This window comes from Equus caballus, chromosome 10 (genome assembly GCF_041296265.1).
Source record: "Equus caballus isolate H_3958 breed thoroughbred chromosome 10, TB-T2T, whole genome shotgun sequence".
Classification (NCBI taxonomy): Eukaryota; Metazoa; Chordata; class Mammalia; order Perissodactyla; family Equidae; genus Equus; species Equus caballus.
Window position 1 is genome coordinate 9,387,730 of NC_091693.1, and position 24,785 is coordinate 9,412,514.

A 24,785-nucleotide genomic window follows, 5' to 3' on the forward strand; every position below is an offset into this window, starting at 1 on the left:
CTCAGGACTGGCAACCTCGGAGGCAGGGCCTGGGCTTGCTGTTCATTCAGGGGCCGATCACCTCCTCTGGAACACCTCCCTGACCCTCTCTCACGCTGAATGGGGCTCCCATCATGCCGTGCCCTTCCACCACCCCAGCCTGTGGTCACTCAGGCTGTGCTTCCCGCATCACATCCCTAACCACTCTGCCCTATGCTTCCGTCATCACCACCCTGGGCTGTTCCTGCCTCGTGACGCAGGGACCAGTCTGGCGTGGTCGCCGCTGGGTTTCCAGCAATGCCCCGAGTAGGAGCTCAGCAAACGCTGCATTTAGGAAGGAACCAACACCCTCCCCTCAAAGGAAGGCTGAAGCGGTGGGCAACACCCCACAGGTTTCCAGGGAGAGCGTGTCTGCGCCCTATCCTCCCAGCCCGAGGCCCAGCCCAGAGCGCAGGGACCCGGACGCCGACCACAGGGGCGAGGGCTGCAGGAGCCCCACGCGCATGGGGCGCGCGCCTCCCAGGGCAAGGTTCCCACAGGGGCGGGGCCACTGCAGGCCCCGTCCCTCCCCGCGCCGGGGGCGGGCCCAGGTGCGCCGAGGGAGGGGCGCGGCCGCCCAGGTGCCTGCTCTCTGCGCATGCGCCCTGCCGCCCCGCCCCGCCAGGTGCGTCCCGCCCCTCCGCGGCTGCCACCTGAGGGAGCTGCTTCGAGGCGGCCGCCATTGGCGCCAGCACCCACCGCGCGTGTGGAGGTGTGGCGGGGCCTGCACGGTGGGACAGTCGCCGAGTGTCGCAGGGGGCAAGCGAGGGGCGGACTGACGCATCGCGGGCGGAGAGGCCGCGTGTCCGCACCCCGCCGGTCCGCGACAGGGTCTTCCCGGCGACTTCGACCTGAGCGCCTGCGCGGCACCTCGCAGACCCTCCGGGAGCGCCCGCACAGGAGCACCCGCACGGGAGCACGAGGCGCTCCAGTGCGCGTGCGCGGCAGGGGTCTTCCCGCACCTGCTCGCGAGACCCCAACGGCCCGCGGCTCGAGGCCTCGCCTGCCTGGGCGGCGGGTGGAGCCGGTCATGGCGCCGCTGTGCGGACCCGGGTGGTGCCGGGCGCTGCTCGCGCTGCTGGCCTCGCTGCTAGTCCTCGGGGCTGACGCGGCCGACGGAGAACAGGGCGTCCACGGTGAGGGACGCCAGCTGTGTGGCCCGGGCGGGTCTCCCGGGAGGGTGTGGGGCCGGGGGCCCGGAGGCGGGGCGTTAGGGGCAGGGGCCGAGCGGGGAGGGTCGGCGGGGGTGCCTGAGCCTTGAGACGAGGTTTGGGAGTCCTTGGGAGTGAGAACGGGCGGAGGAGCCCGGGCTGGGAAAGTTTCCTGTGGGTGAGGGCGGGGACTAGGGCTGGTGACCGAGGCGGAACGACAGTGGCCCTTCCTGTGGCAGGAAGGGGTGAGAGGCGGCAGACCATCCTCTTCCTGGCAGCTGAACGTTCCAGGGTCCGGGAAAGCCCAGGGAGGCCAGGCCCGAGGGGGTGGGAGTTGGATTGGGGATCAGGTGACCTGGTGGCAGTTTTAGCCGCGGAGAAACAGCCCCCACCGCCCCCTCTTTGGGTACGGGACCAGAGCTCCCCGAGAAACCTTTTGGGTCAGTTGCAGTAGAGGGCCTCCAAGAAGGAAGGCGTTTCTCAGACCAAAGGAAGGAGAAGGAAAGCAGGTGCTGCAGGGGAGAAACTGCCCCGCTGCAGGGGTGTGGCGCCTTGTGTAAGGAGAGCGTTGGCACTGGGGGGGCTGCGCTGGGGTTGCGTGAACTGGTCCCCAGAGGTTGGTGGGGCGTTTGGCCTGCAAAGTCTTCTTGAACGAGTGGTACAACCTTAAGGGCTTCAGACAAGCACAAGCGGGCTTGGGAAAGAAGTCTCTTGAAAGAAGAATTTATTGATTCAGCAGAAGCGATTGAGGCCCTGCTCTGTGTCAGGGACGGTGCTGGCCCCGGTGATAACAGCTGTGACTCAGACAGGCCGGGTCCCTGCACTTAGAGAGCTTATGTTCTAGTGGGAGAGACAGACATGAGTAAACGTTTACATCAGGAGCGCTCACCGCAGTATTAAATTACTCAGAAGGAAAAGGACAGGGCGAAGTACACAACAGGTAGACGGATGTAAGGCGAGGGGGGGTGCTTCAGCTCAGGTGGTCAGGGGACTTCTCTCTGAGGAGGGTGACCTCGGAGCTCTAACCTGGAGAATGAGGAGGTGGCAGCCACGCACAGACCTCGGGGACGAGTGTCCAGTTAGAGGTAATGGAGTACAAAGGCCTTGAGGCTGGAACAAGCGTGGTGATATTCCAAGGAAAAGACGGAGAGCTGGCATGGCTGGAGCAGGGGTGGGGGTGGGGGTTGGAGGAGGGCGTGAGTTGGATGCCAGGTCGTTTTATAGGCCAGCATTTTGGGTGGAAAGAAAGCAGGATGTGTATGCACCAAGTCATTGTCTGTGGTGACTTTTGAAAACTTCATTTGCCTATGCCCAAGGCAGAGAGGGAAAAATGAGTTAATGGGGATGTCGAGGGCCAGTGGGCAGAGGCCCAGCTCTAGAGGACCAGGAATTAGGCTTGCAGCTGTTGGTCATCCTTGCAGTCGGAACTGGAATTTGTCAGCCCTTCTGGACTCTGTTAGATGAAGTAATTATGTTAGGATGTACCTTCCAGGTACCTAGCCTGGGTCTTCATCAGAACTGACTTTGGGGCTAACATCTGTTGCTTACTCTGAGCTCGGATGTGTTATTTAATCCTTGAGACAACCAGGGGTGGTAGTGAAGTCACAGATCTGGCCTAAGGTCACACAATAGTTGTGACGAAGCCAGGTTGGCCGCAGAGCCCTCTCCCTTCCCAGTGGCCTCCCCAGCTGCTGCAGCCAGCTCGACCTGCTGACCTTTCAGAAGTACTCCTGCCTGGCTGGGTGAACTAATGCCCTCACTTATCTGAAGTTGTTTGTTCAAAAGCTTTCCACAGCTCAATTGGAGGCAGGAGGTAGTTTTGATTTTTTCCCCTTCTCTCTTCTGGTCACTTTGATGCCTAGCCTTCTCAGGAAGGAAGGTCATCTGCAGAGTGAGATGTTTCTCTCGCCACTTGCAGTTGCACAGGTCCTGCCAGAGGAGTCGGGGCAGGGGGGAGTGTGTAGTGAATGTGTGTAAGAGGGTGGTTATAATGGCTGAGCAAGGAATTTAATCTGTGTGAAGACATGAGGGGGCTGAGGGGTCGTGGAAAGGTGGTAGGGCTAACGGATTGTTGGATTTTGGAGGAATGATCTAGAAGGAAAGGATATGATGGGCCGTGAGTGATGTGCATGAAACTGAGGTCCTGAAGAGGCTGCAGTTCTTGAGACGAAGTCTAGGCATGACCATGGGAGGGAGGACCTGGGGGAGGACAGGATCACTGGAGGAGAGAAGGTCTAGGAACCAAGAGGCCAGGATGGTCCGAGGATATGGAAAGGTTGATGGTAGGAGCAGTGGCAGTGCTCATGAGCCAGGAGCTACAGTCGTGGAGAAGTGAGGAATAGGCATCTGAGTCAGCAGGGGATGCACCAGGGCTTGGATCCACTCTGATGGAGAGATTTGGAGCTGGGGGCTTTTGAGGGGGTGGAGGGAGGATGGTCTGGAAGCACCGCTGAGGAGCAAGGAGACCTTCCCTCTTGGAAGGGCACAAAAGAAGGCATATCTCGGGGGAGAGCAGGTTCCATTAGAGTAAGAAAGTGACAGGAATGTTCAGAGGAGAGATTGAGGAAATGAGATTCCACTTAAGATGGGTCATCAGGACGAGAAGCCCCAGGAGTTGGGGGACGGGAGCTGGTGACGAAGCAGGATGTACGGGGATGAGGGGTAACTCAGGACTCTGGGGCTTCTTGTGGTGATAGGAGCATCAGGTGGTCTCAGGACTGACGGTGTTGGTGAGGCGCTGGCTGGGAGAGGGCAGGTGGGGGTGGGGGGGCGGCATGGGACACAGTGGACACCTGGAAACTCGGCGAAGAGTGTCCTGATCCAGCTCCTTTGGGGAGCGGGACCACTGGTTTTGCTCCGCGTGTGTCTGGCGTTCAGGGAGAGTTCCAGTCTTCGATGGAAGGCACGCCGATTATAAACCGGCCATTCCCAGGAGGCTTCAAACAGGCTTTAAGTGACTTGTGCAGTTGCCAGAACTGGGAATTTTTTATGGAAAAATCTAGCTTTTGGCTTCATCTGAAAACTGAAGATCTGGTGGCACCAGGCCAGTGTTCCCACCCAGCGGCCCTAAGCTGGTGCTGAGTGCTCCTTGGGAACAGGACATAGACTTCTGTCCCTCAGTCTGTGTTTCTTCACTGGGCCTGCCCACTGTATCTGTAAGCGTTTGGGTTGTGACCCCCCACCTTAAGAATCTGCTCCACTTAGGAGAAGGAGGTGCATCACACACAGCAGTGCTGTGTCCGTAGTCCAGGGCAGAGAGGGTGTGTTTGTGTGGCGCTGCTGTTAGGGAGGGAAAACCCCTTATCAGGTGGCCACAGATGGGCATGATTGTCTCTCTTCCCCAGGTGATAAGTCCTGGTATTTGGAGGGCCCTCAAATCCAGAGTTTTGATCAATACAAGGGCAGATAATGTATGCCTCCACAGAACAGAGCCTCGAAAGTGCCTTTGGGCAGTGGTCGGTTAAGTGTAGTTCCTGCTGCCTTTCTGCCGCCGTGGGCAGCAGAGCTTGTGTTAATGGTTACTTGGCTCACAGTCCTTTGTGGATTGTTCTTGGGAATTTCCACTGGAGACGAGTGTGGCAGCGTTCATTTGAGAGTCTCCACCGCACTTTCAAGTGACCTTCAGTTTCCATTGACCTCTCGGGTTAGTTACAGTTTCCCCAGAGCTTTGACCAGAAGGCTGAACTTTCCAGCCAGTCTCCAGTAAGCATGTTTTTAGTCACGTTCCCTTGTCTTCTCCTCACTCCCTGGATCGTGGGTGGTCAGAGGTCCCTGATAGATAAGCACCCAAGTGCACTGGTGTTGGTGGTCAGCGGGGCTGCTCCAGAGGAGCGGCTGCAGGAGTCCTGTCCCCCTAGAGGAGGCGCTTGTTGTGCTTGCAGCAAGGCCATGGGTCCCAGGACAGTCTGAAACGGCTGCTCATTGACTCAGTGCGTGTTTACTGAGCACCTGCCAAGTGCCAGGCACAGTGTGAGGCCCTGGAAATAGGGCACTGAACAGAACCGGAGAGCCCCACTCCGTGCTGTTGCATTGCACTGGGAGGAGGATGGAACGGCACATAAATGAACAGTGAGTCTGTCTGGTGGTGGGTGCGCTAAAAAGTAAGGTAAGGTGTGGTGTACTGACAGTGGGGCCTTTTGAGGCTCCAGTGGTGACAGCCCCTAAAGAACGGGGGGCGCTTTTTTAGGTGCACTGAGAGAGTGGCCGCTTTCCTCTGGAAACTGCCTTTGCCCTGGCCAGCACTCGAGAGCTCCTCGTGTGGTAGAGAGGGCAGGCTCTCCTCTTTCACGAGTCCCACCAGGCTCGCAGGTTCCCCATCGCAGTCATCTGCACGTGGGCTTGTCTGCAGGTGGTTGGCCAGGCAGCCAAGCCTGTGTGTGCATGGCCTGCGGCCAACAGGGGAGACCAGCTAAGGGTGAGGTAGCCTGTGACGTCACTAACCCCAGGAGGCCTTGGGGGCCCGCTGGTCACATGACTAATGCATCGCTCACCGGTGCCTGGAGGCATTGGAGTAGGGGTTGTGGATGCCTTTGTACGGGCCTGGCCACAGAGGCCTCTGCGCCTGTTGTTTGTGACAAGACCTTTTTGGAAGCTCCCTGTGAAGGAATGCGGGAGCATGGATGCTGAGGCCCAGAGCTTCGGACTTGAGTGACTTTGAGGTGTATCTCCCATCACTTTCACTATTGGAGAGGGTTCTGGAAGTGAGGGTGAGAGTTTCACTGTTTTATACACAAGCATCTGAGGTGGATCTCACTGAGGGGTCCTGGGTCCACGGCTTCAGAAGGCCCTTAACTGGAAGTCCCTGAGTTTATATGTGCTGTTGTGTCCGTGTGTGTCCCAGGGTCTGTCATGTAGAGTCTAGGGCATGTTTGGGGGGGGGGGTGACAAAATATTAGATATTACAATAGTTAGTGACCTTTCAAAGTGCTACTCTACCTAGATAGATATTCAGTATGTCTGTGGTATTGAAATGTGATGGGTGACTAGGAAAAACATGTCTAAAAAGGCTCCTTAGGGCAGTGATAATGAAACAAACGTTAAGAGATGGGCTCTAGGGAGAGGACCCTTGGCTTTCCTCAGAAGAATCTCTGAGAACAGTCCTTGCTTCAGGAAAGGTTAGCCCGGGAGTGCGCACTGGCAGCAGCGTGGGGAGAGGCTCCGCAACGGCTTGCTCCTTCCACGTTACTCGGATGGGCCGCTGTAATTCCAGCTATGGTTGAGGTGAGGGTGGAATTTACAATCCTGCTGGAGTGAGGAATATGAAGTGACAGTGTGTAGGAGCGCTGGTTTGCCTTGTGCTGATCGTTTATGAAATGTAAACTTTTATTTCTAAATATTTTATATCTAAAATGCCAAGATTTTACATCTAAAACACCAAGATTTTATGAGCTTTATAATTTAAGTTGGATTTGTCATTGTAAATGTTCTTTTCCCATAAATACCTCGGGGTGATTTTAAATTTTCTGAATTGCTTGTCCTAATAATGACAACTTCCAGGCAGCTGAACCTAGAGGAGATGGGTAGCTGGTAGCTGTCTGTGCTGGAAACAGAAGCGCTCAGGTATGTAGAACCGAGCCAGCGAGCCGAAGTAGGTAGATTTTTCCATCACCGTGAAATAAGGCTGATTATAAAATAAACGTCTCCTTTGGAATTTGGTGCGATAGAGTTAAAACAGCCTTGAGTACCTCCTGGTCTTCGTACCTCTTCACTCACACAGAATTTTGAAGATCCTCTGATTCCTTGGGGAAAAGGCACTTAAAGGTCCAGAAGTGCAAGTGGGTGACCAAGGCCTGGCTCTTCTCCCTCTCTCCAGCCCCGCCCTCGGGCTCTGTGTCTGAGCTCAGGCTCGTGATGGTGCAGCGTTGCCGGACTTTGATCTATTGTCCCATGCTGGGTGAAGATTAAAGGAATCCTGTCACTCAGGGCATGGCAAGTGGGGGCACAGCAGACAGACAGAGGTTGAGTTGGTTTGATCGGCTCTGACTCAGAGGTTGTACTTCCGGTTGTCCGTATCCCTGTATCCTGTCAGTCACCACTTTCAGTTGGACTTTCTGCTGAAATGTGTCATCCATCTCTTTCTCTTCATTCCCATTCTCTCTGTGTTTGTCTGGTCTTCGTAAAATGTAATGTCTACTATTTCTTCAAAGCTTTGTGCCAAACATTTGAAGTGCTCGTAGTTGAATTAAAAACTCCTTTAATCTTCACAACACTCTTCTGTGTCCAAGAAACCCTTCTCTCGGAGCCGACGTTAGGACCCGCCTCTGCACAAAGATGGGCCTTTGGGTCAGCTTGGACTCAGTGAGACTTAGAGTGGCCTCAGGATACCTCTCGCCAACGATCTTGGCCTTGCACCTCCCCTGACCTAAAGGGATTTGAGAGGGGAGGCTCTCGTTACTCCAGAGTACTTCGGACCCCACGGGGGTGGGTTTTCCTGCATCCCTCCTCAGTGATATGAACTGGGTGTCCTCCAGTGTAACTCAGTTCTGACACGAACTGCGGAAGTGAGCGCAGGCCCCACAGGTTAACGGCCCAGGCCCGCAAGACTGCCCCTCGCCCTTCAGGTGCCAGTTGAACATCCCAGGTTGTCACCTGTTCTTACCAACCTACCATCAATTGAGGGTTCCCATGACCTCCTCCTGGGGTTCAGTAATTTGCTAGAGTGACTTGCAAAACTCAGGGAAAACATGTTTACTGCTTTATTATAAAGAATACAGGTGAACAGCCAGGTAAAGATTTAGGGCGAGGTCTGGAAGGGTCCCCCAGCACAGGAGCTTCTGTCTTCGTGGAGTTTGGGGTGAGCCACCCTTCTGGCATATGGATGTGTTCACCAACCTAGAAGCTCTCCTAAGCCCTTAGTTAGGGATTTTTATGGAGGCATGATTGATTATTAACTCACCCTCCACCCTTCACCCCTCCCTGGGGGTTGGGGTGGGGCTGGAAGTTTCAGTTCTCTAAACTTGCCTTGGTCTTTCTGACAACCAGCCCCCATCCTGAAGCTGTCTAGGGGCCCCCCAGCCACCAGTCATCTCATTCGCACACAAAAGACAATCTTATCACTCCAGGGATTCCTAGGGTCTTAGAAACTTGTGTCAGGAACCTGGGTCAAAGACGAAATAGAACAAAAGATGCTCCTAGCACTCAGGAAATCACAAGGGTTTTAGGAGCTCTGTGTTAGGGTAGGAACAGCAGTGAGCGGGGGCGGCCAAGACGAGATATCTATTTCTGACTGTGTCACAGATATGGTGGGTCCATAATCAGAGCTTTGCCTTGTCTTCCTAAGTCTCCGAGGAGTCTTTGATTTAGATACTCTAAGACTCTAAAATCTGCATTTTTTAAAATTAACCAGGCCTAAATCCGTGAATATGGGGCTTGCTGAATTAAAAAATTTGGGGGTTTATACATTTTCCAGCTTTATTGAGAGTGTCGTACATGTTTGTTACATGTATTGTGGTTCCTGTGTTACGAATGAGGAAGTAGCTCAGGGAGGTCAGGGAACCGGGCAGTCTGGGATTCCTGCGCGTGGGTGCTTTACCAGACGGCTTCCTACAGGCTCTTCTCCAGTCTGTCCTACACACTTTTGCCGAACGACTTCCTTATGGTGTCACTCCCCTCCCTATACCAGAGCCTTTGGTCGTTCCCTTTGTACGTTGTGAGGCTTACAAACCCTTTGAGTTTAGGGTGTGATTGTAATATTTTACTTTGTGTTCTTCTATCTAAGCAAGACTTGCGGCTCTGACTTAATTGTGAACCCGTGGGGCAGGACCACATCCCCAGTCACTGTCTTCTCTGTAGGATGGCTACTCAGCCAGTTTACCTTGGAGGGTTCCAGTTTACACCCCTGTATGTTCCAGGGTAACTATTAAGAACACCTCCCTTCATTCTGAAAAGTGTCGTGATCCGGAGGATAAATTATATAGCCACCCTGTTTACATATAATAGCTATTCACCAACCCCTGGTTGCTTAGTGCTGCCCAAGATGCTAGGGAATTTAGTACATTCAGTTTTATTTACCATGTAGTTTTAAATTTTTAAGTGTAAAATTTAAGCCAAAAAAGGGATCATAATCCATTATCCAGATAAAACCACTCCTGAGCCTTAAAAAAAAACAAAGCAACACATTCACAAGACTAGAATACTCCAACTGAACTAAAAGATGCGGATGGAAAAGAAAACCTGTGGAAAAGCCTCTCCCTCCTTTAGTCCCTTTCCCTGAAGGTAGATTCATACATGCGTCTAAATTAAAAGTTTAAAAAAGCAATCGTAGAAGCCATTCTTTAGCTTTTTTCCCCTCTTAGTCTTAGACGTTTTTCTGGACCAGCACGCGCTTGCCTGTGTTTACCAGCTCTGAGTGTTCCGCTGTGTGGCCGTCTCACGGGTTACTGACCCAGCACAAACGAGCTGCCTGGTGCTAGACGGCCAGCTCCTGTAGGGCTGGGCACCAGGCCCGTTGTGGATGGACTGATAGTTGCCCCTGTTCTTTGAAACTCTTGAAGTAAATGACTCTTCATTACTTTCTTTGCTTTCGGATACTGAGGGATGAACTATATCTATTTTTTTGTGTAAAATATGGTTTTCAAATGTGAGGGTTATTATAGTAAATAATTTCCCTTTTTAGGCATTATCCTTAGAATTCCAAGTGGCTATAATGAAAAGCATAGAGCTGTTTTTAGTGATGGAAGGATGTGCCACAGCGTTTTTGGCAAAGGATAGACCTGAGGAATGCATGATCAGTGTTGTTGTAAGAAATGTGACCTCTCAGAGTGTATATGATAGCTTCTGACCACGCTTATCAGACTCGCCAAGTCCTGACAAGAGGGTGGAAAATCTGAGCAGGGTGTTTTTATAAACACTGAAGAAGCTTCTGGCAAACTGCAGCTCGGGGCACTGCTGCTTATGGCCTGAGAGCTAAGTATGGTTTCTACATTATTTATTTTTTTTGCTGAGGAGGATTGGCCCTGAGCTAACATCTGTGCCAGTCCTCCTCTATTTTATATGTGGGTCTCCACCACAGCATGGCCACCAGTCTACACTCAGGAACCGAACCCGCCAAAGCCCAGCATGCCGAACTTAACCATTAGGCCACCAGGGCAGCTGTCTGCATTTTTTAATGGTTGAAAAAAATCAAAAGAATATTTCAAGACATGTAAAAATTATGTGAAGTAAAATTTTAGTGTTTATAAATACAGTTTATTGGAATGACAGCCGTGGTCATTCACTTACATATTGTCTAAGGCTGCTGTCATGCTGCAATGACAGATGAACTGTGTGACCCACGAAGCTTGAAATAAAGGCAGTCCTAGCTTGTGTGGCTTTTGATATGCACGAGTTTCAGTTACCACAGTTTCATTAAGTAATTTCAGTGGCCCAACTGCAGGGCTCAAATTTCGATTACCACAGTATATTAACTGAGTACGCGGGAGGACAGGTTTCAGCTCCTGGTGCTCCAGTCACAGGTCCCCGTGTCAACTACGCGGGCTGATGGCTCCCTGCACGCCTGTGGTTCAGTTCATACACAGCAAAGCCTCTCCTTTCCCAGTGATAAACATGGGCGACAGTGTACAAAACTCGTTAATCGGTAGAAGTAACAAGAGGAACAGTGGTAACGCTGAAGGTCAGGCTCCATTCGTGCCTAAGTGGAGTGATAGAAGCAGCAGCTGCCCGCGGGGACAGTGACACACTTCTGTCTGAGAGCCTGGACGTGCAGCCGGGGAGCTCAGTGAGGGCGCCCTTACCCACAGGAATGAGGACAGTGGTTGTGACAAAAAGGATGATGTCCCGGAGGAAGCATCACTGGCAGACACCTCTGCGCGAGGTAAAGCAGCTCCCAGAGCAGTTTGACGACGTGGAGAGGGCAAAGGATAAATGTCGGAAGCGGCTGCAGCCCTGCAGAGAGGGAGCACGGTCCCCCGGGGGAGCTGACGGGGGCCGGCTCCGTGGGTAGGGGTGTGACCGAAGGCCGCAGCACTGTCCAAACGGCTCTTGGCGATTTATTTTACGAAGAAATTTAAACACTTTAATTCTCAAGTTTCTAATGTTTTAACTTAGAGTGTACTACACAAATATTTGTTTCACTGTTTTTTTCATTATTCTATACATTTACAACCCACAGTTTTTAATGTTTTGACAAAAAATTTTAGAGGTCATAGACCAGTGGTAATTTTTCCTGTTGTTTTGCATGATTCTACACTCACGTGCAAAGCAAGTCAGTTCTCCTCATGTTTACCATTTGGCCCATCATAAAAAACGTTTCCTGACGTTCGCTCTAGAGAAAACGATGGTGGGAGGAGGAGGAGCAGTTCACAGGAGGCTCCAGGCTGGTGGGGCCATCTGGGGCTTTCTTACTGTGCATGCGGTGGGCATGAAGTCAGCGTTCGTCAGTTCGTAGCACCGTGGGGTGACGTGTGTGCCAAGGAGTAGAACCCTAGGAGAGTTACTTTTGCTTGTTTTAAAAGTAACCTACTCTGAATGGGTATAAAACGTGAAGAAAAGCAAACACCAAGTTCATGGTGGTGGTTAATTCGGGGGGGAGAGAAGGTGGGCTTGAAGTGAGGGATGTACAAAGGGTTTCAGTTCTATCGGTAATGTTTAGTCCTTCAAAACGTTAGAATTTGATAAAGCTGAGAAGTGGATACACCAGTGTTATGGTATTTTCTGTTCTTTTCAGGATATTTGAAATCTTTTATTAAAGTAAACTTCTTTCTCAGTGTAGGCACCGATGGCAGTTGCACATTTTTTTATTTTGTTTTGTTTTTGCTGAGGAAGATTTGCCCCAAACTGACATCCATGCCAGTCTTTCTCTATTTTTTAGTGTGCGGGCCACCAGCACAGCATGGCCGCTAACAGAGCGGTGTAGGTCTGCACCGGCAAACCAAACCTGGCCGCCAAAGTGGAGCGTGCTGAACTTAACCACCAGGCTGCGGGGGCCACTGTGCCTTTGTGAAGAATGATTACACACCATCTTCTTCAGCCTGTGAAGTTAAGTTAAATTATAGTGCCTGGGGGGCTGAAGTTCCCCTGACGTCCTTGTTAGAAGGTGACAGCAGATGAGTCCAGTGAAGTTGTCTGAGCCATTGCTGCTTGTCTTGGTCGAAGCTCTGGTGACTTCAAGACCAGAGAAACCTGTTTTCCATGACAAAGACCAGTCTGTTTGGCAATTTTGTAATAGCTGATATTCAAAATGCCTGCCGGGGTTTGTAATTAGGCTGATATTTCAGAGAGTGTGGGATTTTAACCGTTTGTGGGTGCTTTTCCAAAGGAGCATTACTGTTTCTACAAGGCGGAAATGCCATTTTGGCATATTCTGAAGTGAGTGTATCCAGATTTGGTTCCTTTCAGCTTTTCCCTGTTTTTCTTACTCTGCGCTTTGAAAACATATAGAATAGTATTTAATTTTGCACTAGCGTTTATGAGCACACAAATAGGACTTGAGACGTGTTTTTCAGGATTGTTTCCCAGCACTGTTATAAGACTAATGTCATTTCATCATCTCTTAATAATAATAGAATTGTTCATTAAGGAGTAATTTCCTGAAGATGTGTCCAACCACATTCCCCCCAGCCTTGACTGGTTCCTTTGGTATGGGCTGTCCGTGACCCTGTCTTGGTATGGGCTGTTTGTGACCCTGTCAGTTGAGTGTGACTGAAAACAGCGGCCTGGCCTTGCTGATAGAGGCCCTCAGGAATGTTTTGGCTTTTAGGCAACTTGAGTTTCTTGTTTTTCCCACTGCCTGTTACTACAGCGACTTTCTCTTTCTGTCGGGCTGAGGGGTCGTTACATTAGTGCTCTCTGCTGAGGCCTGTGTGAGCGCAGATCCCAGCTCTTCTCTTGGTCAGCTTCCCAGCCCCAGGCTCAGGGTCCTCGGGCATGGGCGGGTGGGCCGTGTTCTCCATGGTTCACAGTTTTATTGGGACATTAGGCACAGGGCCCAGAATGTGCCTGCCGTAATGCCTGGGGCAGGCCGTAAATGGGGAGTCAGTTGAGGAATGAATAATGCATGAATAGTGCGCTGCATTTGGGTTCATTTGACTGTAATCTGGATCTACCAAAGTATAGTACTTTAAGTGTTTTTTAGATTTTTTTAAGGAAGATGGTAAGTCATGGAAGCCCCTGTACATGCTGAAGTATTTCTATTTCTGTCTGTCTTTCTGTACAAGCTTTTTGGAAAACAAGGAAAGGAAATGGCCTGCTGCTGTTTGAGGCAGAGGTGAAGAGCCTGTGGCCCGGATTCCCTGAGGGAACACTGTGCCTTTGAAATGACAAGCAGACAGACGCAAGATTCTTTTCCATGAGTTCGTGTCTCTCCCATCCAGAGAGTAAAACTTTGTATCATTGAGGCTTAAAGGCAATTGAGTTAGTAAACTTATGTGACACGTGACAGAATGAGACCCCTCCAGTCGCCGGGCTTCCGCGTTTATGAAGGACCTTGGCGCTGTGAGGGGTGCTTAGACTTCGCTTTGTTGAACCTAGCTTCGGCCGGTTACTCTGTGACTGAGGGCTGTCTGCATTTTACTCTAATCAAATTTGAGGGAAAAGGAAGTTGCCTTTTTTTCTCTTTTTATTATAGGAATTTTCAAATGGACACAAAGTCATGAAAACAGTTTTATGAACCATCACTCAGCTTCACCAATTGTCAACATTCTGTCTTTCCAGACATACTGTGGTTTTTGTCCAAGTTTTCTCTTAATAAAGAAACATTTCTAAATTCCCCTGGGACAAAAGTAAAGTTGTTCCCCGCTCCCCCCCCCCCCCCCTCAAGGAAGCTGGAAATGAGGCTGCTTTCTCAAGCTTCCACTGTGAAATCAGTTGTGACAATTGAGAGCAGATGTGAGCATCTGGCTGAGAGAACAGATTAGTAATGAAGGGACTAGCACATCCACCGGAAGGACGTTCCTGTCAGGAAAGGGAGCGTCCCGGAGGCAGACCTGGGCCGCGCTCTACTGACTGGTGAGCTGTCCCCACTTGTCTGCTGTGTGCCTCTGGTCTGCCTGCAAGGTCCCCCCGGAGGGGACGTCCCTGGGAATCCTGCAGTAGACGTCCCTTGTCTGACTCCACACGACCTGCTACACTTGAGCTTGCTCTCTGAAGTGCTGTGCTGGTTACTGTACACATCCAGCCTGCTTGACAGGTACTTTCTTAGTGTCCCCTTGTGCGCCTCATTAGTGAGGATCAGCAGGCCTGTGTCTCGTCGGTGTGAGGGCACCTGGAGTGCGGGTCCCAGCCTGCAGAGATGAGGGCCAGATCCCCGGCAGCACTGACTTCCCCAAGGCACTGCCTTCCATCCCTGGATAAACACACCCTCAGCTTCCACACCTGCTACAGAGTGTGTGTCTGGCACCCTTGCTCATGAAAAGCCCCCGAATTCCCACCCTTTATACTAGGTCACCCTGTCGAATTCTCTGCCGTGGTGTTTAGTCCTTCCTGCCTGGCTGCCGTGACCTTCGCTGGGTCCTCTCTCAGGTTTTTGTTTTAACTGAGATCCAGTTCACCCACTTAGAGTGTGAGTGCCCCCCTCGAGGTGTTGACTCTGGATTTTTTTTTTTTTTTTTTTGAGGAAGACTGGCCCTGAGCTAACATCCATGCCCATCTTCCTCTACTTTATACGTGGGACGCCTACCACAGCATGGCGTGCCAAATGGTGCCATGTCCGCACCCGGGATCCGAACTGGCAAACCCTGGGCCGCTGAAACGGAATGTGCGAACTTAACTGCTGTGCCACCAGGCTGGCCCCGACTGTGGACATTTTTGACCTTTGGCACATCGTCCAAAGTCCCTGCTCCAGGTGCACACCCAGCTGGTTCTGGTTGATGTGTTAGGGACAAAGGATGCCCCGGTTATTTTTTAACTGTTTTATTGAAAAGAATCATTTATATACCATAAAATCACTTGTTTTAAGCATGCAGTCCAGTGATTTTTGGTACATTTACAGAGTTGTACAACCATCCCCACAATCCAATTTTAGAACATTTCCATCATGTCCAAAAGATCCTTGTGCCCATTTTCAGTTGCACCCCACCCCGCGCCCAGCTCCCGGCAACCCCTGATCTACTTCCTGTCTCTGTCGACTTGCCTTTTCTGGACATACTGTATGATTCCATTCATATGAGGTGTCCAGATAAGGTGCTTTGTAACTGGCGGTTTAATCGACGGTTGCTCTCAAATTAACAGAGAATTTCTGATTTAGAATACGCTTTTTCTGCTGTACTGGTCACTTGTATTTATTGCTGTGCGGAAGTTCCCTGGGGTGCGTGTGTTTGTTTCGCACAGTACCGATCTTTTTTGTCCAGAGATTGATGTTTTGTGAAGCGTTTGGTTTCATGCCCATCCCTGTGACGTATTTTGGGAGACCCTAGAGAAGCACAAATCTTGACCCCTGTGCTTTCACAAGTCATCCCCTGGTTGGTGAAGTCAACCTGACAGATGTGAAAACAACTAGAGAGCAGTAAATGGCAGCGTGTGACCAAGTGTAGGGCCCTGGGGTGCTTTTATTTGAGGTGTGCGTGGAGCCCCCTGTGCTGGGCCCACGCAGGCTGGATGCCCTGATGCCAGAGGGCAGAGGTGGGTGATGGCTGGGTGTCAGGAGATGTGGACTCGTGCTGAGGGCCAGGAGGGGCGCTGGGGTGGTACAGGGCAGACGTCGAGGCGTGTGGCCTGGTTACGCCCTCGTTGAGCTGCTGTCAGTCCTTCTGTCCTCCCGGGGAGTCTCGCTTAGTGCGGGTGAGTCTTCCAGCGCTGGCTTCTTGCTCCCTTTTTTAGAAAGCGCGCAGATTTCTAGGCCTTTTGCAGGCAGACGTATCTGGCTAGAATTTTATCCCGTTGCTTTGCGCCCCGTGTTCTGGAGTGGGGCCAGATTTTAGGGCTCCTGGAAGTCCAGGCCGGTCTCGGTGTGCTCAGGTGGGAGCCGCTACGGCGCCGGGCAGAGGGGGACCAGGCTTAGGGAGCTTCTCTCTGCGGCTCCTGTGCTCAGTGAGTGGAAAGTGGCCTGCCCCAGCAGAGGGTGGACGGGGGGTGAAGGAGGGTCCTGGCGAGGGGTGCCGAGAGCTCCAGTCGAAGCACTGCTCCTGCCACACGCCACCAGCTCTGGCCTTTCCAGCTACGCTCCCCTTGGCCCGGGCTGACGGGGTGCACAGCCAGAAAGACCCTGACTGAAGTCTGCGTTTTTGGCTTTGAAGGTCTTACTTTCTATACTGGATGTGTGGATCTTTGATAATGGGGGCCGGACAAGATCAGCATGCAGCTGGAACACAGTTCAGTCGCGTGGGTTGGCATCGGTGGTGTTAGATGACGTGTTTCCCCCCTATACAAGGAAGGAGTCACTCAGTGGGCCTGATGGGGACACTGCAGAGCAGCCCACAGGAGGGCTGTGCTGGAACCTCAGGCTTTGGGGCTCTGAACGCCCGGCCTTCCCTTACCTGTCCACGCGTGTCCCTCGTTGCCGGGATTGCGCTGCCAGACTGACTGGTCTCTGCTTTGTGTTTTAGAGTTTTGCCACGTTTTGAAGGCTGTGGGAAGATGCCGGGCCGCCTTCCCTAGGTGGTGGTACAATGTCACTGACAGATCCTGCCAGCAGTTTGTGTATGGAGGCTGCAACGGGAATAAGAATAATTACCTGACCAAGGAGGAATGTCTGGAGAAGTGTGCCGGCGTCACGGGTGAGACGGTGCTGGGGGGAATTTTATTTCGAGACAGTGTGTTGACTGGGATGTGAATGCCTTTTTGCTCTTCCCTCGTTCTTCATGGCTGAACCTGGGGGATGTTTTAAAAAGCAGAAGAAACAGGCACACGTGCAGGTCGCCCACGGTGGTTTCACAGTGTTACCCTCCCTCGTCTTCCTAGAAAGGGGCGAGTCGGCCGCAGACGGGGGCCCTTCTCTCCGACTTCCTTTCTCCTGCTTCTGAGTGCGTGTCCCACAGCAGACCCGGCATAGGAGGAAGTGGCCTTCCCCTTCTGGAGCAGAGCCCTCCAGGTCCACGCGGACAGGCTGCCCCCCTTTGCTCCCTAGGCATTCGGGTTATTTTTACCTCCAGGACAAATGGCTTGAAGAGCTCACCCAGCCAAGTTATGAGTCAAGTGAAACTAGCACATACTTCCTGGGATCCGTCCTCCCAGCCCTCGCCTGCAAGGGCTTCTGTGGGATCAAGCGGATGTTGACCGAGAGCCTCACCATCTAAACAAAAACCTGAAGGCTCACAGCAGCATGCACTGGCTCTGAACTGAGCTGGGACGACTTCTTGAGGTCTGGTGGCACTGAGACTTGGGCCCTCTGGGGCCTGATCTCTCCCTCCCGAGTGTTCAGAGACCCAGGGATTTGGCCAGCCAGACCGTCTGTTAAAGATTTTTACTGGCGATCTCCCTAACATTGTCGTGTGGCTCGTTGCAGCCTTCCTTGCCAGCGTGGCATCTGCGTTAGGACTCTGGATTGTGGTGCTGTGTCGGGAGGTACTGGTGCCCCAGTGCTCGCTGCGCACCGCCAGCCTGTGAGCCCCGGCCTGGAGACAGCCCCGTGCCCGTGTTGGGTTTTCACATCTCCTCACTCACCGGCTGTGATCTCAGCAGTCAGAAATCAGATAGGCTTATTAAAGTGGCCTGTAAAGAGGGGGAAACAACAGTGGCTTTGGCTGCGATGTGAGGTTGAAAACATACGGCCCGAGCACACAAGCCCAACAGTGTGAGCACCTCGAGGAACGTTCTGTGGGTCTTAGTGTGGCCGGTGCCCAGGGGCGCTCAACAAGTGTTTGGATCATACAGGCGAGTCCTGCACCTTTGGGGGGACAACTGACAACCTTACCAGGTGGCAACTAAGGAAAATACCATTTATTATGCTTTTCCATTGACAGCTATGATCCAGTGTCGGGGGAGGAAGTAAGGAGAAATTTTTTTGCATTTTCTGTCCTTTCCCAATCAAGAGTTGCCTGTAGCAAATGTACCTGGTCGTCCTGTTACTCCTTATTTTCTCAGGAAGAAAGTCGAAGTTGTAAGAACACAAGCAGCGGACAGTGTGCATTAAGACAGGGTGTCGCTACAAGGGGCCGTGGGTGATGGTTTTGCTGGGAGAAGGCAGACCGCTGTCTCCCTAGAGGTGGTCCAGCGTCTGGCTGTGCTGTTAAGGGCTCAGAGACCCATTTGTTGGAACGCGAGTCTGGCTCCACTATGTCTCTCTCGAGGCGCCCTCGCCGGAGTCTGTGAGGAGATCTGGCACTGCCAGAGCAGCTAGTCACCGGGGTCTTGCCGGCATATTCTCTCCCAGGCAGGCCAGCTCTGTGGGAAGCCAAATGATAAGAGTGCCAGTTTATGAATTTATAATGAGAGCCAGATCCGCCCCGGGGATCAGACGCTTGGGCCCCGATGCTGCATCCTCGGGCCACGTAGGCAAGCCTCTCGGCCAGACTCCTGCGATGCTTTCTGAGGAGGAGGCAGGCAGGGAGCTGCTTTGGGATGTGGCTGGGCAGTGGCCTCAGGTCAGGCCAGCCCGCGCCCTCCACAGGGGCTGCTGAGACTGGCAGGGAGGCAGGCAGCCAGGCGGGTTCCCTCCCTGGACCCTGCCAACGCTCCCTTTGTTCTTGTTCTTCCTTAACTGGCCGGCCTCTCCACCCCATGCCTTAAGGCTGTGTGTGTGTGGGTGTGTGTGTGAGAGAGAGGGAGACAGGGAGAGAGAGAATATACATAACAAAGTTTACCATTTTAACCATTTTTAAAGGTACCTGTGGCTGAGTGGTCAAGTACGCACACTCTGCTTTGGCGGCTCAGGGTTCGCCAGTTTGGATCCTGGGCGTGGACCTAGCACTGCTCATCAAGCCATGCTGAGGTGGTGTCCCACACAGCAAAACTAGAAGGACCTACAACTAGAATACACAACTATGTACTGGGGCTTTGGGGAGAAAAAAAAAAGAGAGAGGAAGATTGGCAACAGATGTTAGCTCAGGGCCAATCTTCCTCAGCAAAAGAAAAAATGGTGCAGTTTAGTGGCATCAGGTGCATTCACACCACTGTGCACCCCCTTAGCTTTTTAACTCATCCAGTCGGTTAATGCAGTTAAACAGGTTATTTGGCCATGGAACCCATTCTGTCTTTTTAAAGTCACTTCACACGTCTTTGCTCTGATTCACAGCGAGTTGATCTTAAAGTTTAACCCCCAAGGGCAATCTTGGTTCCTTATTTCCCAGCTCCGGTAGGCTTGTGGTCCCACATGCGCATGGAAGGGCCCACATAAAGCAGAAATCGGAGTCACTGGGAGAGGCGAAGGCCCCTGACTGCACAGGCCCAAAGCTTGTGTTGTCCCCGGCAGTCTCGCAGGTGCCCTTCCTCACGGCGTTGTTTGTGTGTCCTCTTGTAGAGAACACCACTGATGACTCGGCTGCCAGCGGGACTAGAGTGGAGTCCTCTGTCCCAAGTGGTAGGTTCTTAAGCCCCAGATGGACTGAGGGCCGTCCGAGTGGGTAGCTGGGAGAGGACCTTTGTAATCTGGGATTGTACAGGGGCTCCCACCTCCTGCTTCGCTATGCCCGGGATTGGCACACGGGCTCTGCCTCTTTACGCTGGGAGCTCACCTTGTCCGGCGACACAGGGCCGGGGGACTCTGCAGGGCTTCCTGGCTGGCCTCAGCTGGGGACAGGAGGTTATGGTGGTCACTGCCACTTGTGGCTCAGGCCTCTGCTCCTCTCCTCCTCCTCTGGGCTGCCCCTTGTCTGCTGTGCTGTCTTCACAGCCCCGCCCCGCCCCTCCCTGCCTGTTCTGTCTCCTGTGCTCTCAGGTGTCCTTGCCACTTCCCTCCCTGTGCTGAGCCCTCTGTCCTCTGCCGCCCCCACCTCCATTCCCGCTTCAGTCCCTGATCTCGAGCTTTCTGTTAGCTTGCTTTGTAGTGCTGACAGCAGCTGCCCCATGCCTCCTTTATGCTTAAGGACTCTGCACTGGGAGCCTGGGGTGAGTGGTCCAGACACACTAGCCAGTCCAGCCCACCTTTCCTGAAGTAGGCAGTGGGCTCAGCTGGATGAGATCTGCCCTGGAGGGAGGGATCCCCCCTGCCGCCCCATTTGAGGACGGCCCCCCAGTTGGCCAGTGGACACGCGCTGGCTGCAGTCTTGGCTCTGGTCCTCTGGCCCCGACGTTGGTGCTCACATGAGAGAGAGCATTTGTTAGTTCAGTGGTTGGCTGACTCGCAGAGTGCCGAGAGTTAGGCTAGAGTGACTTTCCGGTTATGCTAGGCCGGGAGTCCTGTGACTGTCCTGGCCATTGCTTTGCCTGGGTTCACTGTTTATTCCTGAGCTGTCCTCTCCCAGGTCATCCCGACCCCTGGGGCACTGGCATGATAACTCTGGTTTCCACCTGTTTTGGGAGAAAATTTCTCACTGTGTCAGAGTAAACAGGACTGTCTTCCCCATCACCCCAGGAATTGTGGCTGGAATCCGTTTCCATAGTAACCCCAGTGGTGGCGGCAGGTGGGCCTCCCCATCCAGCATCCGCTCTGCGTGTGCTGTAGAGCCCATTTGGGCTGGGAGGTGACAGAGCGAAGCTGCCCATGGAGGTGGGCTCCACTCCCTCCCTTGCAGGTGCCACAGTGTCCACGCTCCCTCAGTGGTCCCCTTCACACTCAGCCCCAGCCAGGCCTCATGTCCTGTGTCCATCCCAGCCTTCCTGACACGGATGTTTGTGTTTTAGTTCCCAGAAGGCAGGATTCTGATGACCCCTTCAGTGATATTTTCGACTACGAAGGTATAACATTTAAAAAATATTTATATATGGGCAAAGCGTGTTTTCTTTCTTAGTTGGGAACTGAGACACAGTTGATGATTTCCACTAAGGGCGTCCTGACCTTTCCTGGGTGGGAGAACTCCGAGGATGCCCCAGGGCGGCAGGAAGCAGCATGTGCCACAGCATGCCGGGAAGCCCTGCTTTAGAGAGGTGGTGTGGTGGCAGGTGACCACAGCTCTGCCCCAGATTCCCCGAGGACAAAGTAAGGGGCCTGGGACAGATCTTAGAGACCGAGTTAGTGCGCATGAACAGTGGCTGGCATAGAGGAATCAGCATAGCAACCCAGTCTGGCTGTGAAGGTGAAGGTACCTAGGAACGTGGAGGTGGGCGTCAGATGGGCCCCCCGGCTGCGTCTGTGACGCACGGGTCTCTGTAGCAGAGAGGGCTTCTTCGTTGGCTGGCCTCCGCGTGACTGCTCAGGAGTGTTCCGGCTCCATTCCCTTCCCTGGGCCCTGCTGACTGTCCTCCTTGGGCCTTCTCGCTCCCAGAATACTGTACTGCCAAGGCGGTCACGGGGCCTTGCCGTGCGTCCTTCCCGCGCTGGTACTTCAATGCCGAGAAGAACGCCTGTGACAGCTTCGTCTACGGAGGCTGCCGGGGCAATAAGAACAGCTACCTCTCCAAGGAGGAGTGCATGAACCGCTGTTTCCGTGAGTGGGCCAGCCTCCTGTCCGAGCGGCGGTGGGGGCGGTCAGCCCTTCCCCTGTCCACCCCTCCCTAAAACCGAGGCCTGCCACATGCCAGCGTTTGCACTGCAGCCTGCTCTGACTCCTAGTGGGGCACGCTTGGGCTTTGGCCCGGTGTTGGCAGACGTGTCTTAGGACCCCCCCCCCAGGGTGGCAAGGCCTCAAAGCCCTCAGAAAGAGCCCCTCACGAAGGCCCAGGGCTGTGGGCATCCTCGGGTGGCAGCTCCCAGGGCAGGAGGACTGTGAGCTGACCTCTCAGGGTTGTCTTCTCTTCCAGGCAAGCAGCTGTACCCTGCTCTGCCCCACAGCACTAAAGGTAGGTGGCCTCTGCCCTCCCCCCGCCTCCTTGGCTGGGCTCAGCGGTATTGGCAGGCCTATGTTGTTGTGGATCCCTCACCCTTCACTAGAAACAACTCCCTGGTAGAAAGTCGTGTTTCTGCACGAGAACGGAACACGTGGGGGCCGTTTGTCCCACCGCACAGTGCAGTAGTGGGGGCTGGGCCCAGGCAGGCTCGAGTCTGACTCCAGCTTCGGAGGGAACTCTGCTGCCCTGGGGTGTACAGGGTTGGTCACGGGTGACAGGAAGGAGAGCCCTTGCCATGTGTGAGCGGAGCGTGGCCAGGTCAGTGCTCTTGTCCCCACCAGTCTGGTCTGACAAGGAGGCGGGGCCTGCTCTCCCCTTTGTTTCTGGTTCTGAGCCTGAGTCACTGAGGGCAGTGTTTGCACAAAGGACCTGCCGTGCTGGTTGGGCCTCTTTCCGCCTGCTGCCTTGTTAAGGAACGCAGAGCTGGTCTGCGTGCCTGCTCTGTGTCAGAGGAGCGAAGCTGGAACCTGTTGGCCAGGCCTGGGCAGGAGCAGGCCCGGTCTGCAGGGTTGGGGGTGGGGAGGGAATCGGCCCTGTCTGATTCTGCAGCCAAGCCGGGAAGGGAGCTGGGTGGCGGCCACAGGAGGCCACGTTCCTTAGGAGCCCCACCTAGAAAAAAGCGTCTTAACCGACCTGTGGGACTGCAGTTAACGCCCCCCTGTTATATTACCTGGGCACTGCTCCGGGTACACCCTCGCCTCCCCCAGCCACCTGTGGGGCTATGTCCTTCTCTGTGGCTCCCGAGGGTGGGGCACACGCAGGAGCTGGGGCAGGGAATGCAGAGTTGCAGTGGGACCTTTCCTTTGAGAAGGAGCCCAGATAGTCACTGCGCTTGTTGTGCACGTGCCATGGCGCCTTCTTTTTCAGGAACCTGCTGCTCAGGGCTGCAGGGACTCTCCTTGGTGACTTCCCTGGGGCATGGTGTCAGGTGTCCAGACCCACCCAGGTTGGGGGCACACCCCCCTGAGCCCACGTGTCCTTGGTGTGCCCCGGGCGGCCCTCCCTCCCAGTCCGCAGGTTCTGAGCCTCTCTCCTCCGCAGTGGTGCTGGCAGGGCTCTTCTTGATGGTCCTGATCCTCCTGCTGGGAGCCTCGGTGGTCTGCCTGATCAGGGTGGCAGGGAGGAGCCAGGAGCGCACCCTCCGCTCCGTGTGGAGCTCCGGGGACGACAAGGAGCACCTGGTGAAGAACGTCTACGTCCTGTGAGCGCCCCGCCCTCAGGACCCCGAGAGGGCGACAGCAGGATGCGCGTGCGCTTTTAGAATACGGGATTGGTGTCTGTGTGAGTGCCGGGCTTCTGTCCGCTCCTTCTCCGGAGGGTGAGAGGCCTGCTGCCCGCGCCCGGGCGGTCTGCGCTGGAGACCCTCTTCCGGAGGCGCCCTCCACCGCAGGGCGGCCCCCAGGGGCGTTGCCTCCTCAGTTTCTTTCTTCGCTCCAGGTGTAGTTCCTTCGCTTCTGTTGAATCCTGTTGCCTCCTTTCCCATCACAGAAGTGGTATTTTAATAGTTTCCTTTGTTTGTTTGATTTGGGGTTTTTTTTAAGTAAGCAGAAATAAAAGGTTTTTTTATTAGGATTACTGAAAGCGAGAGAGTGAAATATACAAATTCAATAAAAGGGGCCTTCCCTTTCAAAATAAATTTCAGCATGTGCCTCCTTTCTTTATGGAACTGCTCATTTAAACTGTACCGAAATTGTCACAGGGCCCTACATGAGATGTCCCATTCTAGAAACGGACTCCTTAAAAAAATGGCGGCTCTCAGATATTTTTGGCCAACATACCTCTTCCATTACAGCTGAGCGCCCATAAAGTTTCACCAGACAACACTTAGCCTCACCACCTGTGGTGAGCTCGGATATTTTCTGATTCGATGTCCCTTTTTAAAATTCTGGCCACATCCCACTGAATTGACTTTTCTTCTTTTTTTAATGCCCCACTGTGGAGTGTACTCACAGCTTGAAGCGCTGCCTTTGAGGGCACAGGAGGGTTGGGATCAGGATGAAGAAGGGCAACACCGAGACCTTGCTGAGATCGGCGTGGCTGTGCCTAAAAGTCACTTTGGCGTCCACGGTTTTCATCTTTCCCTGCACTTGCGCAGTCTTCCTCAGGTCTCCCACATGCCCTGCATTGAAATGGGGACCAGGCTCAGGCCCCCTTCTGCTGCCTTCCCGGCTCTGGACTCTGTCTTCCAGACACGTAGTGCTAAACACAGAGCAGCTTCTGGGCAAACCCCGGGGTCAGGCAGGTGGCCTGCGGCCTCCGCCTGCCTCAGTCACTCAGGAGGCTGGGCCCTGGCCTGGGAGTGGGCGGGGGTGCCGGGCCAGCCTGTGGGTCCCATGCAGCTGACAGTTCCAGACCTTGGAACAAAAAGACTAAGCTCTCCTAGAAATCCCTTGAGGCCAAAAAGGCCACATTCTACACGTGAGGGGAAGGACTTGAATCCATTAGGGCTTAAAAATCTCTTCCAGAAGCAAGTTGGGCAAATGCCGCGTCCCTTCCCCGGCCCCCCTCGTCCATGGTGGACATTGCTCATGGATTCTGGCATTCTTCCTCCCCAGACTTCCAGGCTGCCCGGCGCTGGTGAGCAGGTGAAACACTTGTCCTGCCCAGACGGCTCGGCTCCCCAGAGCAGGAGGGCCCGTGGCCGGGGAAGGAGGCCTGGGCGCTGCGAAGATTCCCCGCCACTGCTGTCCAGGTGTGCGTGGCGTACCCTCGCCTCCTTCACACCTCCGCTTTCCTCACCGTGAGTCGGGCGAGTGTGAGGGTTCCATGACACCATAGCTGTCAGGTGGCCCGTTGCTAAGTGCTCCGCGAGGGAGCCTCCTT

At 53.7% G+C, this 24,785-nt stretch overlaps 1 protein-coding gene and 1 long non-coding RNA gene across 4 annotated transcripts; one reads left to right on the forward strand and one right to left on the reverse strand.

Annotated features, from left to right (window-relative positions):
• Window positions 1-458: 458 nt before the first annotated feature.
• SPINT2 (serine peptidase inhibitor, Kunitz type 2) lies at window positions 459-23,598 on the forward strand. Of its 3 annotated transcripts, XM_001496775.7 has the most exons (7): window positions 459-1,154; window positions 16,646-16,816; window positions 19,498-19,557; window positions 20,820-20,873; window positions 21,401-21,562; window positions 21,876-21,914; window positions 23,004-23,598. In XM_001496775.7, exons 1-7 carry the CDS (start codon window positions 617-619, stop codon window positions 23,165-23,167), a joined length of 1,188 nt encoding a protein of 395 aa, XP_001496825.3. In that variant the 5' UTR covers window positions 459-616; the 3' UTR covers window positions 23,168-23,598. The 3 variants fall into 3 exon arrangements, with proteins under 3 accessions (XP_001496825.3, XP_023505402.1, XP_023505401.1); XM_023649633.2 differs by lacking the exon at window positions 19,498-19,557 and having other exon boundaries at window positions 602-1,154; XM_023649634.2 differs by lacking the exons at window positions 19,498-19,557; window positions 20,820-20,873 and having other exon boundaries at window positions 561-1,154.
• Window positions 14,999-16,748, reverse strand: LOC138915908 (uncharacterized). Its single transcript, XR_011422361.1, has 2 exons — window positions 16,577-16,748; window positions 14,999-16,461 (listed from the first exon to the last, which is right to left on the reverse strand). It is a non-coding gene; the product is annotated as an uncharacterized lncRNA (long non-coding RNA).
• Window positions 23,599-24,785: the final 1,187 nt, after the last annotated feature.